Below are 15,854 nucleotides of genomic sequence, written 5' to 3'. Positions count from 1 at the left end.
GATCTGTATTCTTTAAATATGGATGAAGGTACGAGTCTCCATGATTATTTAAATAAATTCAATAGGCTAATATCTCAATTCAAAACTATTTCCTATGAGTTAAAGAATGAAGAAAAGATATTGATATAATGAGAGGTTTCCGGGTTAAAAAACTCATCACTCAACGAGATTTGCTAGTTGCAGAAAATTTTAATCTAGAAAAGAAGAGAGAGAGAGAGAGAGAGAGAGGCAATAAATCAAGATGGAGATCACCTAGTAGCAGAAATATTTGAACTAAAGCTATGTAATGTTTAGTCAAATCAAGATGACTATAGTTTGTGCCATGACAGGGAAGCCAAGGTTGTGTTTGTTTTGTTAATTTGGATATGATTTTGGGAATAATATTGGGTAGTTGAATATGATGAGTATTACGAGGTAAAATTTAAAATTTAACAAAAAAACCTCATAGGTTTGCTAATTTAACTAAACACCCCAATATATAAAAATTTTGTAAAATGACAAAAACACCCCCACCCATCCACAATGCCAGATTTCGGCCATCACCGCCGGAATCTTGTCGGAAAATGGCATTACAACGCAGACTGATCGGATCTGGCCAGTCGTGCGTCGATATGGCCTGTTCCGGCCAGATCTGTGGTCCATATCTAGCTGTCGACGGCTGCAAAAGGCCAGATTTGGCTGTCAGCGATGGCCAAAGATATGGCCGTCATTGTCGGTCAACGATGGGGCCAGATCTAGCATTTTTCGGTCAGATCCACTGTGGATCTGACCGAAAAAAACCAGATCGGTGAATTACCTGCCAATTTCGATCGTTTCTATGCTGTTGTATAGATTTCGACAATCGTCGATGGTGGTTGTCGGAATCTAGCAACTATGGGTGAGTGGGGGTGTTTCTGTTAATTTTTAAACTCTTTTTTAGGGGTGTTTAATTAAATTAATAAACTTAAGAAGTCTAAAAGTAATTGAAAAAAAGAATAGTATTTTTCAATAATTAAACAAACATGTATTTTGATAAGATTGGAAATAATAAAACAAACGCACCTCGAACTTTTTAAATTCATATTTACATTTACTATAATTATAAAACTATCTCATGACTGCTAAATTTTAAAGCTTTGCAATAGACAATAAAAATTAATTTAGATACATTAGTTTTTCGAATCAAGTTTTTTTAACACAAATTTTTTTATTCAAGTTTGTAATAGAAGTTATTATTTTTCAATGTATGGATACCATCAACTTTTTTGTCCATTTAAACTCATTGATAAATTAAATTTAAAAATAAATATTCTAATTCATGATTTTAAAATTTAAAATTAATAAATGATATTTTGAATTACTCTAATTCTAAATTTTATATTATAAATTTACGTAAAAAGTTTGCATTGTAGCTTGTAGGAGATTTTTATACTTTTGCCAAAACAGCTTGGGCTTGGGTCTTCTTGAAAAATAGTGGAAAAATTTGAAAATTCTTTTAAAACCTTCTTTAAAAATCATCATAAAATCTTTTATTTCTAGTTTTATAAATTTTATTAGCGATTTCTTTTCTACTTATAATTAAAGATAGATTAAAATGAAATTTTTTTTTTTAAAAAAAAAAAAAAACGACTGGTATTGAGTTGGACTCAAAAACTCAACTGAGTTGAGGCTAGTGTCATGTTGTACTATTGTCTGAGCGCATGAAATGAATCGCTGCTTGGATCTAAATTTGCCATCTCTTTCTTCAACTGGGTTTGGCTCTCTCAATCGCCCAAGGCCTATTAATATCCGCTCTCAATATTCATCGAACAGAATTGATGTTTCTCTCATAAACCGATCATCTCTTCCACACCATAGATTTTATCACCCAGTTAAAGCCACCACCACTACTACTTCAACCATGGCAGCCGAGCAAAGTGGCAGCACAATCCCTTCCTTGAAACTCTTATTTGTAGAGATGGGTGTTGGCTACGATCAACATGGGTATGTATAAACATAAACTCGTATTATTGTTGTAGATTCTGTATTGCTTGTTGAATTATAGAGAGATGAGATTTTGATAAATGTATAATTTTACCCAATAGGCAAGATGTTACGGCTGCAGCTATGAGGGCTTGCAGGGATGCTATCTCGTCCAATTCAATTCCTGCATTTAGGAGAGGTATATCTTTGTTGGGTTTCTGTCAATTTTGGATCTCTCTTCATGTTCCGTGTTCAAGTTTAATGGTTTTAGGTTCAGACTAGTAAAGATTGGATTTTTATTGTGTATTATGTATGCGGTATTAGATTGGAAGAATGTGATATTTTATGCTTTACTTGAAATTGTTATTTGGATTGGTGAAAGAGGAATGTTCTCTTCTGAATTATGTTTTGTTTTCGTTTGATTTTCTAGGTTTGTCAAATTTGACGGAAGGGAATGATTAGTAACATTAGATTGTTGTTTTAAGTTTTGGGAAATTGTGTTCTGAAAGCCTTGGCTAAGAATGGTTTCCAAAGAACAAAAGTCTGGTATTTTGGTAAACTCAAGATCAAGCATTTTTGTTTCCAAAAGTGAGAACAAATTCCTGTACACATTCTACACCAAATTTATTCATGACAACAGTGTTTGGGTGTGATAGCTATGCATCTTAATTACTCCAATATAGATCACTTGTGTATGAGGTTTTAGCCTTTTAGGTTCAAAAAGTAAGCAACTAAGTGGAATAAAAGTGTTACGTTTGTGGTACCAAACTGATGATTTTAATAACTCTAGCAAACAAAGAATTAATAAATTTATAAATTTAGTTGATACACTTTATTACCTCAGCTATTCATATAACAAATATCTTTTATTGGCTGAATGTTATTCTTTCTAATAGTTTTGCCTATTTTGGCATTATCATATTTCAGAATTTAGTTTCTAGTATCACAGTAGTGGTGTTTTAGTATACATTTATTGTTAGCTATGATAAGCTGATTTGGTTGCAGGGTCAATACCTGGTGTCACATTTGAACAAATGAAACTACTGATCAAGCTAGGAGTCCCTCATTCTCTCCAGCAGTCGTTGGATATCGAGAGGGTCAAATCAGTCTTTCCTTAGTGAGTTTTTATATTTGTCAAAGTTGGAAGCATCAATATTCACTTCTTGTTTCTTGGGTGCTATGTGTTAGATAGATAACTGAAACTTGGGTTAATTTTTTGCATTGTCAGTGCTTGAACCAAAAGAGAGTAAAAATCATATGTAACGTGGTGAGATTGATGGTAGGTATTGCAGTTCCAAGTTATGTAAATTATTTTAGGTAGTTTCAGTGCGCTGATATGTACTGAGTAAATTATGCATTGCGTAAGTAGCATTGAAAGTTATTGATATCCAAAAAGTTTACACTAAATCTAATAATTGTGACATTGTCTGTCAACATGAAGAGCACAGCTGGTAAACTTTGTAATTAAGATGTGCAACTCTTCTTCATTGAAAACCTGTACCGTCGGTAAAACCCTTGCTCAGTTTCGAACTACTCCTATTGATTGGTTGCCTTTATACAGCAGCAGGTTCTTGTCTAACAAACACCACTCTTCACGAAGGATGTGTTTAGAGAACCTGGCCATTAGGTATGGGAAGTTGTGGGAATGAAGTCATAAGAATTTTTTTTTTTTTTTTCTTTTTAAAACCACGAGGGTGTGGTCCAGATGGTAAATGGACACCCTGTTGGGCAGACTTTAAACTCACTAGAAGCAACTTGTGACCAGGGGCATCCCACGAACCCTGGAACGGGGATTAGTCCCATACCTTCGGGTGTGGGGGCATCTCGTGGCTTACACTAACAAAAAAAAAAAAAAAAATCTTTTTTGTTTATTTTCTCTTTGACTATATCCCTCAGGGATTCTATTATGTGGACTTAACTATGCTGCAGCGCTGTCTTCGCAAGCTATGAATAATCACTTGTTGAAGGTCGTAAACAAAATTAAATTTAAAGCACTTACCCAAAACTGGAGCTTTTATTTCTGGGTAAAACACGCAACTTTGTGATCCATACCTGTGCATATTGTTCACAAACTGTAGAAATCTTTCATCATTGTTTCTGCATGATTATATAATAAATAAAACTCAGTATTGTTTATTTCGAGTTTCTTCTTGGTATTACTCTGCACAATTTGTGGTTTGATTACAACTTAAACTAAGAATCTTTGAGATTCCTTCAATCCTTGCTAACTTTTAAATGTACTTTAATACTTGCAGTGGGAAAATATTGAACGTTGAAGTTGTTGATGGAGGATTAATATGCTCGAGTGGTGTGTACGTAGAAGAAATGGGAGACAAAAATGATGACTGTTACATAGTGAATGCTGCAGTATATGTGGGATACTAGAATTTTGTCAACTCTGATCTCTTGTTTAAGCTTGCTGTGGTTATCACTTATCATCCACTGTAAAATGCAAAATGGGATTTTGTTATTTTGTTTAGTAGATGGAATTCTCGACTTTTCTGTGTCATTTTCAAGTTGGAAAAGTAACCATTGAGTTGGCTCTTGGCCCCATAACTTCACGGACTAACTCTTCCATTCCAACAATAATTTGTTTGTGTTCACGGACTAACTCTTCAAATGCCCAATAGTACTTTTACTGTTACCCAGATTCTGTGAGATATGAGGGTTTCTCATTTGTGTTGAATTTAACATTTAAAATATGGATTGATACATAAGGATCGTCGATCGTGGCAGCGTTAGAACCTTCACCAGTCACCACACCTACCTCTTGTAATTTCTTGAAACAAGAATTGCTTTTAATGGCCCGTGGAAACTTTTGACACTTTGTTTTTTATATTTTCTGGTAACCGGAGTATCGGGTCAACTTGCATCCGTCTCAATTAATCTTTAAAGTTTATTAAACACCTTACAAACTTAAAAAGATAAGTAAGTCATAATGTTATTGTAGTATGTAATTCAAAGGTTTGAACCCAAGAAAGAAAACAAACCTCCCTTGAGGTTATATTTTTATATTTTTATACTTGTTTTAAATAAAATATTTTGAATTTGTGTGACTATACTTTTCAGAACTGTTCATAGAATCAACCATCAAGTTAAATGAAAACACAGACAATTAAGTAAATCTATATTGGACAAATGTAAAGTTTACAATACGGAATTCACACTTCCCTTTGATAGCCATCAACCATCTGTCAATTACACCTTCCTACAATCCGAAAGCAATTATTTTGGTCTAAAAAATCAATCACTTTAAAATTGATTTTTTGCCTCCTTATTGTTCTGAGAAATTTCTTCACCTCCATAAATATAATTTATAAACAATTTGTATAGAAAAAAAAAACTAAAAACAGAAACTGTTGTTGTGTAGCGTATTGACCCTTCAGAATCACATGACAAGAGCTGCATACAAGAGCTGGTTCCAAGTATCAGGCAGTCCTGGAAGGCACCAGTGGCTGCAGTCCGTACCGGAATGGTCACCACTGTAGCTTGAAGGATGAGCATCTTTTCTCAATTGCGAGAGTGTGGTTATATCAAGCAAATAAACAGGCTTCTTCATTGTGCTTAATACTTTGTTCACTACAGCCGCAGCTGGAGGTGCCCCTGCCGGATATGTAGATCCTGAGAGTGGATCTAATTCTCCCAAGCAGTTCTTTTTCGTTGAATGCCAATCCTTCCCCCTGGTTAAATTAAACACAATATGAATGAAACCTTAGTAGATACTTTCACAAACCAAAAAATCAAATATTGTAACAGTTAGAGGTACTTTTCCACTTACATATAATGAGTTGGAGAAATGCCCTGGAAGAAAACTTTGGTTTTAGCAGGATTAACATTGAGATCAACCCATCTAGCCCAAGTACTCAACCCTTTGCTAAATGCTTCAAGGCGGTCCATATTGCTATACAATGCCTGCCCATCTTGAATATAATCCCATCTGCACACCATTACAAAAACTTAGTTAACTTTTGCTCGTTAAAATTTATGATTTTGGAAAAATAGAAAAGCGAGCTTACGCCTGAGAACTTCCGGTGTGAGTCCACCAATGCCATGAGTTGAAGATGAGCATGTCCATGTCTTTCCAGGCATTTCCAGCTTGGATTGAGTTTAGCGTCAGTACTCGTCCTACTTTTCGCCTAATTATATCCACTAGATATGGCGTTCTATACAGAAGCAGAGTTACCCCATAATCCTGCACATTAACAATAATAATAATAATAATGTGTAATTGATTATAAATATATTAAATCAAAATAACTTAATTGCATTAAAGAGTTAATAATTGAGGAGGCGTAAATTCAAGACAACAAAGGGCGCTGCCATAGGCTGACTCAATGAATAACAATGATTTATTTGAAAGGAGTTTTCAACTAAATATTTTAAATGCATTAATGAGATGTCAAATAAAGAGAAGGAGACCTTAATCTAACGAAAGGCAGCCGGCAGTTGTACGATTAATTTATACATAAATAATTGAATAGAGACGGCTAAACAAATACGGGTTGGCTTACAGCTGTGAATTGGTGTGTGTGTTGCTTAAGATCTATGCAATTCATGCAATTCTTCTATCCCCAAATTCTTCAGCCAAGTCAAAAGGAATTATATAGAAAGACAAACCACTTAATATAAAAAATAAAAAGAGATGGGGTTTGGACTTTGGAGTTTGGACTGAAAGAAAACAGCAGTCTTTGGATGGTTTCTTTTATCATTGCCAAAAGAAAAAAAACAGTAGGCTCATAGCTTAGCAAGTATGCATGTATTTAGGGAAGAAGAAAAAATTATACACAAATATATACAGAAATAATTATGGTAGAGCAAAACTGACCCACAACCCATGTGAGACTTTTCAATAGCTATTACATACTGGTCCTATCTTGGATTCTTCCATGGTTTTGGTTCTCTATTCATTCTCTTACCTTTTCTCAAGTAGGAATAAAGATTAATATACAGAAAAAAGTAAGGCAAACAAAGAATCACTATAATTTAATTATTTTGACGCCACTTTTTACTGCTTTCATTCACTATTCTATTGTTCTTGCCTATCCGAAAACATCAGGAAGACTGCACACTTATATGTAACTATCGAAGAAATTAATTATATATGGGTGATGGGTCTATTATGTAGCTTCTCTCGTCTTCATCCTATACCAAATTAGCTGAAGATTATGTTATACTAAATAACTGACTCCTATCCATAAGAAACAACAAATCTATCCAACAGAAATGTTAAAAATAAGAAAGGGGATTAAAAAAAGTAAAAGGTAAGCAGGAAGAAGATTGGATTGGAATTTGGAAATGGTAATCCTTCTTTGGGGAAGGAGAATGAAGAAATTAAAAAAAAAAAAAAAAAAATGAAAAACAGAGAAAGATTGAGTTTTGTTGATAAGTTTCATTTGAGAAAAAAAAAAGGGTAAAACCAAAATTAAAACTGACCTCAAAAGACACAGTTGACAGTGAGTCCTTCCTCACAAAAGTTGTCTTGGCATTCGGCACCGACGCGTGAACCATACAAGCCAATGATTCCCACATGTTCAAACTCAGTGAGTCACCCACAAACATTATCTTCTTCCCTCTCCATCTCCTCAGAAAATCCCCTCCATCAAACCTTTACCAACTCAAACCAAACCAAACCAAAAAATATAAAAATCACTTTTTTGTTTTTTTTTTCACTATAGCAAGATACATAAAAGGGAGTCCTTTTTTATGGTTTCGTGATAATTTACCTTGGTAGGACACAAGAGTCAGGATGCCAGGAGTACTTGAGGAACTGCTTATCAGGTCTTCCATACTTTATGCAGTCAAACTCAGCATCAATGAAGGGACAACCTGAGGATTCATATAAAGGATATGAAGCATCAGGCACCCATTTGCCTTGAAACAAATTGCAACCACTCACTTGTTTTCTTCCTTTCAATACACGGGTTATATTGTAATAGTGTTGTTGTGCATTGGCTTGTTGCAAGAACAGGAATACACACAAGAACAAAGACAAAAAAACCTGGCACCCGCACCTGCACCCTAACCCCATAATGGATTCTGGGTCCGCAAAAAAACTAGTTGAGAGAGATCTGAATTGAGCTTATATACTGAAAAAAGTGAGAGAGAGAGAGGAGAGAGGAGAGAGAAAGGTTTTGGTGGGTTCACATGGAGTGAGAAAGATAGAGGACACTGATTTTTTATTTTCTGACATGAGTCGTGAAATATTGGATGCATTATTGGATTTCTTCTTTCTTCTTTCTTGTGTAAGGTGTTTTTTCTGGGGGTTGAAATTCTAAGTTTATGTTTTGTTGAAAAAATTAAAATGTTTGTATGAAATAGGATTCTTTGTAAAGTTCCTTTGTACATTGTACAGGTATGCAGTATGCTTGTCACGGGACATTTCAATCATGTACTATGAATTATATTGCGCATGCATAAACCATGTGTTTGTTTTATAAAACTATTATAAATTCAGCTATATAAAAACCAACAAGACGACTGAACAGCTGTACTACGAAAGAACTATCCAACAGCTGTAGTACAAAAGAACCATCCTTATGACAAAACGGTACGATTAAGATTCTTAAATGTATTTTAAGGATGATCATTAAAGTTTTTATTCGATCAATAGTTTCAAGATTTCAGGAGATTCATTGAGGTGTATATAAACTGGTTCGAACATCCAATTATATAAAAAAAAAAACTATACTAAAAATGGACATGTAAATATTTAGCTTGTTAGGTTTTATACAAATGTATAAATTTAGATTATGACAACGTATTCAAATATGCTTAAACATTAATATTGAATTGACATGTGAAAACGCCAATGTTTTGGAATTAAGTTCCAAAATTTATAGCAAAAGATACTAACAGAAAGGCAATTATAGCGTAAGTCAAGTGGCACAATACAGCATACACATCAGAAGGGGATATTGATAATTGACAATTAACCAAGTGTAAATTCATAATCATTGTCCAAAACCTAAGGTAATCACAAGGTGTATGACAAAATAAATGAAAGACAAAAACCACCACCGAGTTGTTTGATATTAAAAAAGTAACGGAGGATCAACATAGTTTTCCAAGTGCAGTCTCTTTAATGGTAAAAGAGCCAGAAAATTATCTAATAGGGTTTTTTGAGTTCAAGTCCTTACAAATGTTAATAGATGTAACAATTGAAGTTATTACTTAATCGATAGTTCTAAGATCCTGAAAGATTAATTGAAATACATGTAAATTAGTATGGATACTGTGTATCATTAAAAAAATAATAATAATAATAAATGAAGGACAAAGTTGATATTAATCAGGAATTTGGATATCATTTTCATTCTATTAATTAATCTTAGTATAACCGAGTCAGTAATGCCATTCCAAGATAGCCGACAGTCTGTGCCACCAAGAGCAGGTCCACGACTTTGGTGGTTCAGGTTTAGGCACCGGGAACTAACGACAATATCAAATGGTTCATTCCGGGTAGATGGACCCGTTTTGTAAAGTGTGAGACCCACCTTCGATTGGCTCCAAAAGTGAGGTTGGTGAACAGTCTATTGAGGTCCACTAAGTCAGCTACCTTTGCCAAAATCCTTTTTTAGTTTAACATGATTAAAGATTAAGATCACACATTTTCTTGATTGGTGTTGTGTTTATCTTGTTTTTGGGTTATTGTCTAATCTCTCATTAGTGGAGATCAGTTCCTTTCTTTCCTCAAAAGTTAGATTCTTATTCTTATATCAACCCTTAATTATTATTAAAGTTTTCTCCATTTGTTTTGTTTGCACACGTTGATTCGGTTTGCTTAAGATTGTTATCGATAACTATTTTTGGATGGTCGAGTGATTTGATAAGGAGTCTTGGTTATATTACTCTAAAGGTTCTGAATTTGAATCTCTCTTTAACTGTTAATAGAGGTAACTATTAAAACTCTTACTCAGTCGATAGTTTTAAGGTTTTTAATGATTAATTGAAGTATTGTAAGTTAGTTCGAACGCTCTCAGTCATTAAAAAAAAAAAAAAAAAAAAAAAGATTGCAATGATGGCATGACCTAACGAAAAGAATCTTCATCATCCATCATTTTAAACAGATAATATTTGCTTGGCTTCCAATTTTTACAAAAATGGCGGCCCTTAATTATTGAATAAAATATAATCAGAAGACTTCTACACCCTTTATTATCTAATTTATCTTATCATTTAAACAAATATTTTTGTTTTAAAGATGACGAAGGCGAAGGCCCTTGTTTTTGAAAAGGATATTCAATATTGTAGTGCTAACTCCATCCACACAGATGGAGTATTATTATCTCTAAAACAAGAAAGTGGAAGCACTTTAATTAGCTGGTGGGTCGAAAACGCCTGGAAGCTTACAAATTTTCATTGCGAAGGGCAAGGTGGGGTTCCTCCCTTGAGAGTTTTTCTATATGGGAGATGAAACAAAATGAATGAAATATTGATACTGTATTCTTTAGTGTCTGAGTGTTGCTTCAATCCTGTACTGCAAAACAGCTCACCGATTGTAATTTAATGCCATTATTGTTGTGTGATGTTAACTAATCTATGGCTGTGGTGGTCCTGTGTATACTTATATAAAGACATTTCAAGATATATATTCCATTTCCATTCAAAAATGGCTGCTTTGATAATTGATTAATAGTTAATAATCTAAGATGCCATAGGCTATAAACTAAAAAGGGTACACCAATTGGATGAATCCATAACTTTCAGTGTTGAAACTTTGAAAGGCAATGCCTCGATCTCTCTTTATTACTTTTATTAATGAAACATTAACAAATAATAAGTGCTAAATCCGTCCAATTGGGTTGAACAGTTAGTTTTATGGACCCGTACTGCTGCTTTTTGTGATAATTGTGCTGATTCCGGAACACACTTTAGTATAATTACCTTATTTATCATCCAAAAGCTAGAAGACTTAACGGGACTGCTTTACAGATTAAGACAATAACCAAATAAAAGATATGCCTTAAGCTCAAGGTCAAATTTCAAAGAGAATTTTGTCAATGTGACATCATTACCTGAAACAAAGTATAAAAATATGATAAGAGAGTAAATGAGAATCCGTCTCGTAAGTTTGAGTTCCGTTGATAGTAAAAAAACAAGAAAATGATTTAATATGATCTTCTGAGTTCAAGTTTTCATAATTTCTAATAGAAGTGGTCACATGAGTTTTTATCTGACTAATAGTTTTAGGGTTTTGAAGAGCTATCTAGACATCCCATTCCAAATAAAAAAAAAAAAAAGATGGTTCTCAAATTTATGAACAAAATATTGTCGTTGGAATGCACAAAAAATGAAAAATTATGCAAGGTGGGTGGAAAGTGGAGTCAAAACTGTCAAAGCATGGAAGGTAGAGGTTTGTGGTGGGCTACAGTTGGGCTGAGCGCAAAATGGTGGAGGTCCACTGCAATATTTGGGACCAATGAGTTGCTTTTTTCATAAGGAAGACATTACACATCCCTTTTTCCAGTTTCGCCCATGAATCCATTAATTATATCAACTTCTTCACCAAAACGGCATTATTATCATTTACGTGACTTCAACTTTCAACTCAAGGATAAAGACAATGCAGAAAACGGCAGCTTACATATGCTTGATATAAAATTAGTAGGAGTTGACAAAAAAATACATGCATGCCTCCATACAAATCATAATCCCTTATCTGTTAACCTCCATTTTTCTAATGGGAGAACAGCTTTCCCTTTTCAATTGAATACACTACCTCTTTAGTTTTAAAATAAATATAACTTAACAAACACGTCTCACTAACACTCTTCACAAACCGACGTGACATTTACAATAGTTTGGTCAGGCGGGATCCATTGTTAACAGTGAGACCCATGTGAGTTGACCAATTACGAGTGACATATCACGTTTGTGAGAGAAAGTTAATAAGAAATATTATGAGTAGAGTATTATTCTTAGTGTGTTTGTGACTATTTTGTGGTTATGGTTTTGATTTCTTCATATTACGAGATCTATACTTTATTTGAAAACCAAACTCAATATTTTCTTAAGTGAAAGCATCATATGTTCCTTCAAGTATACATAAACTCGAGTATTCGTCATTGAATCCTCCAGTACTAGAAACTTAATTGAGTTGGAAAGATTGAGGTCTTAATCAGCTGGTTTTAGTGTGTACGTGGAAGAGCTGGCCCCAAGTGCATTGCATGTTGATGAAGCAAACAAGATATATGATTTAGTTAAAGGTTTGTGGTGGCGGCCACAACAAAATGTTGATTGCATGAAACTTGTTGGTAGATAAATCTTTATTTATTTATTTATTTATTATTTTTGTTTGTGAGGAAGCTGGCGTAGGCGTAGAATTAGTTAGGTAATGGTGATAAGCAATGAGTCTCTATCAAATCCCTTGTCAGTATAGTTAATAAACAGTAAAAAATGCATCAATTGTTGTTTGATTCTCTACGAAACTTACAATAATATTCTAACATTTGTTAGTTTATTGACAAAGAAATTATATCCATGTATGAAAAGAACCAAAGGATATTATAATTTGCATGCTTGAGTTGAGACAAACTCTATTATGTCAGAATTGTGATAAGAGTTCTGATATCATGTCATAAGTAAGAGAGTAAGAGAGACAGTTGAAAAAAGTCAAAAGTATGTTCGAGAGATATCTTTAAGAGAACAAGAGAAATAACTAAAAGGGTTGGATTATACCCGAAGATATCTAAGAGAAATTCAATTTAATTGTATTGAGTTATTGTGAATTGTATGTGAATACACAGTCTATTTATATAAAAGTGTGATAGCTATGTAATGATAAAAAAACATTACATGCAATAAAGGAAAGAGAATAATATTTAAAATATAATAGGAATGAGAATAGTGTCACATATTCTGATTCCATATTTACATGTCAACACATTATATCTTAAACTAATGTCATTGACCCCACTGTTTACTTAAAATTGTAATTAACAAACTTTCTTTTATCAATAAAGATTGATTCATAACCCAGTCTAACAATTTTTTCTCTCACAATCCCGACGTGGTAGTTTGCAATTGAGCAAACAGGACTTATTTGTAAACTGACTAATTGTGAAATTCCACATTACAAATTATAAGAAAAATTTTGTGAGATTGGGTTATAAGTATAATATTACCTATCTTTTATATATTTATTTCATAACGACACTCTTAATTCTTGCCGTTATTTCAATAAGATTTGAGGTTTCTGGAGCAAGAAAATGGGCCTTATCTTAAACAGCCAGGACCGTGAATAATTGCGCAATGAACTTCAGCCATCCGATACAGGGTATTCCTTGAAAACTGGGCAGGGCTTGATCCAAAATATAAGATGGGCTAGAACTTCATGATTTTTGTCTGCAGACCTCATTTTCTAATGGGTTGGATCCGATTTCACAGAGAACAATTTTCTTTATTTTATAAAGTAAGCATTAATATAATGATTTTACATTGAAATTTTAGAGATACATGAAGAACAAAAAATATAAATCTTATAAATAGGCATAGAAAATACACCCAAAATAATAGACCATTATGAATTTATTATATACAGTATTTCTATTTCACAAGGTTACATTAGGTAGAGGGGAATATTGAGTAATTAAAAATAATAACCATAAAACAATTTAATCTTTGGTTGTCATTTATTTTAAATCCATTTATCTTATTATTTATTGTACAGAGGGACTGAATGTCTTCGATGATAAAGGCAACTGCCTTAGCTTTGTTTCGTTGAGGATAACAAAACTAAGCAAACCACCAAAACAGAGACTGATTGGGTAAATAATGGCTTCAGTATCAACCATATCATCACTACCACCGCCGTGGCTTACAACCAAAACCTCGCGAAGTCCTTCTGCTTCTCTCACTCTACTCACCAGAAGGAGCTCTGTCTCTGTTAATGTGGCTACCACTAACCCCACTTCTCGCTCTGCCCTTCTTCACTCCTCTTTTCTCTCTTCTTCTTCTCTCTCTTTTCCTTCTGCATTTTCAGGTACCCAAATTCCTTAAATTTAGTTAATTGTTCAGTTGTATATCAATTTTGGGGTTTTAATGTTTCCTTGGTTCTTGGGTCCATCGAGTGCTATGTGTTTACTGTTTAGTTGTTATTTTTGCTTAATTTTGGGTTTCATCTTTGAAATTTTTCTACGGGTAATTATTGATTAGTGTTTTAGGAAGGTAGAATTTATGTAATTTTCGATTTTAAGACTAGAAAGAGAAGGTTCAAAATGCAACTTTAACTGTGATTTAGATGCTCTGGCCAAAATGGAGCAAAAATTAGAAATAGAAAATAAATGGTTTAAAAGCGGGTTTATTAGCTTATAAAAATATATTATTATTATTATTATTATTTTTTATTTTCACTTTTTTTCTGAACAAAGGTTTTAAGGCACATTTTGATTCCAGAACTAGAGTATCCCCAAAAGCTTAATCAAGCTGTGCTATATTGTTAGGGATGGATGCAAAGCTTGTTAGTGTTGTACTTGTAACACACTGACATTGATTTAGTCCATCGTATATGGATTTTGGATTGCCTTGTTCTACGCAATTAGAAGATTGAAAAAAAGTTAAAATTTGAAATTTTGCATAAGCCCTTGAGGTTTTCATGTTTTAGTTCATTTTCTGTTTCCATGGCAAAGGAACTCCGGAACTTTTGTTTCTTTGGTAAATGCAACTCTGAATTTCAGCTGAAATATATATAACTTTTGGTAGAGTTGAAGCTTCTTGTTGTTCAAACAGGTGTCATGTCTAGATTGAAATCTTTCAACTGAGTTGGTACTGCACTGACTTATGGTCATTTGCCCTTGCTGTAGATTATTTGCTATGTTTGAATCTGAAAGAAATTTTGACATGAAAAGCAATCTATTTGAGCTGGGGAGCTTCCTATTAACTGTATAGATTGATTACAGGTTTATCTTTGGGGGTAGATTTCAAATCTAACATCACAGTAAGAAAGGAGAAAGGCCATGGCCTAGTGGTGAGGGCTGGGAAGGCTGCGCTTTGTCAAACTAAGAGGAATAGGTCTCGGAAATCCCTGGCTCGGACTCATGGCTTCCGCAGAAGAATGAGAACCACTAGCGGAAGAGCATTGTTGAAGCGTCGACGAGCCAAGGGACGGTGGGTACTTTGCCCAAAGTCCAACCACAATAGCGGGAAGCGTCCATAAGTGCTCTTTCTTACTCATTTCCAATAGGTTATTTGTAATATTCAATGTTGTTCACTGAATGATTAATCTGACCTTTTCAGATGCTTCTTTGTTTCATTCGAGCAATTTTTGGTTAATTGAATTTCAATTTGTTTTTATCATCTCCTTACATCTGTACTGTATGTATTTATTATGAGCAGTTGCTATCTGGAAATCCACACAAACTTCTTGTTATAAATGGAAGAACATCAAATACATGTTTAGAAAGGGCGGTACCTCTACCAATATCCTGGCCAACCAGTAGGAAATAAGCCTGACGAAATTTTGTATTCCCCCTTGGTGTTCACCTACAATAGGTGAATTGAATATATGATGATGACTGGTGCACAACTAACTAGAAGTTGTTTGGATGCATTCCGTTCAATTTTTCTGTAGGGCATTGTTCTTTATCTGATATTGACTCCAATCTCCACTGGTTGGAAACTTTCACTAGACCAAGTTGAGAAAGTAGCTGGTTTTCTTCTAACTTAAAAATCTCTATGTAAATCAGCTTATATCTGTTAACCTTATGTGCAGACAGCTGCTAATCTCTTGTTTTATATTTGGTTATTAAGTATTGATCTTAAATTTGACAATAATATGGCATGTTCAATGCTTGTGGAAACCATGTACTACACATCATTCTCACATGGATTATTCCAGACCTGGTAGTGTTTGTTGTTATTCATGTATGTGATTTGGAAGGTACTTATGACACCTAGAACTAGTTGGACGCATGTAT

At 33.8% G+C, this 15,854-nt stretch overlaps 3 protein-coding genes across 5 annotated transcripts; 2 read left to right on the top strand and 1 right to left on the bottom strand.

The window, feature by feature from the left end:
* Positions 1 to 1,589: 1,589 nt before the first annotated feature.
* On the top strand, positions 1,590 to 4,450 carry LOC116126743. Of its 2 annotated transcripts, XM_031412409.1 has the most exons (5): positions 1,590 to 1,962; positions 2,064 to 2,140; positions 2,947 to 3,058; positions 3,170 to 3,220; positions 4,197 to 4,319. In XM_031412409.1, the coding sequence occupies exons 1-4, from the start codon at positions 1,685 to 1,687 to the stop codon at positions 3,174 to 3,176; spliced, it is 474 nt and encodes a 157-aa protein (XP_031268269.1). In that variant the 5' UTR covers positions 1,590 to 1,684; the 3' UTR covers positions 3,177 to 3,220; positions 4,197 to 4,319. The 2 variants fall into 2 exon arrangements, with proteins under 2 accessions (XP_031268269.1, XP_031268268.1); XM_031412408.1 differs by lacking the exon at positions 3,170 to 3,220 and having other exon boundaries at positions 1,592 to 1,962; positions 4,197 to 4,450.
* A 632-nt stretch (positions 4,451 to 5,082) lies between these two features.
* Positions 5,083 to 8,125, bottom strand: LOC116126739 (protein trichome birefringence-like 38). 2 transcript variants are annotated; one of them, XM_031412403.1, is made up of 5 exons: positions 7,665 to 8,125; positions 7,375 to 7,546; positions 5,958 to 6,133; positions 5,720 to 5,878; positions 5,083 to 5,621 (listed from the first exon to the last, which is right to left on the bottom strand). In XM_031412403.1, exons 1-5 carry the CDS (start codon positions 7,967 to 7,969, stop codon positions 5,330 to 5,332), a joined length of 1,104 nt encoding a protein of 367 aa, XP_031268263.1. In that variant the 5' UTR covers positions 7,970 to 8,125; the 3' UTR covers positions 5,083 to 5,329. The 2 variants fall into 2 exon arrangements, with proteins under 2 accessions (XP_031268263.1, XP_031268264.1); XM_031412404.1 differs by having other exon boundaries at positions 7,375 to 7,522; positions 7,665 to 8,121.
* A 5,477-nt stretch (positions 8,126 to 13,602) lies between these two features.
* On the top strand, positions 13,603 to 15,234 carry LOC116126745 (50S ribosomal protein L34, chloroplastic). Its single transcript, XM_031412411.1, has 2 exons — positions 13,603 to 13,921; positions 14,838 to 15,234. The coding sequence occupies exons 1-2, from the start codon at positions 13,714 to 13,716 to the stop codon at positions 15,092 to 15,094; spliced, it is 465 nt and encodes a 154-aa protein (XP_031268271.1). The 5' UTR covers positions 13,603 to 13,713; the 3' UTR covers positions 15,095 to 15,234.
* The last annotated feature ends 620 nt before the right edge of the window (positions 15,235 to 15,854 follow it).

This window comes from Pistacia vera, unplaced genomic scaffold (assembly GCF_008641045.1).
Source record: "Pistacia vera cultivar Batoury unplaced genomic scaffold, PisVer_v2 Contig183, whole genome shotgun sequence".
Classification (NCBI taxonomy): Eukaryota; Viridiplantae; Streptophyta; class Magnoliopsida; order Sapindales; family Anacardiaceae; genus Pistacia; species Pistacia vera.
The sequence above is the reverse complement of the archived record's forward strand: the minus strand, read 5'-3'. Positions and strand labels throughout refer to the sequence as shown.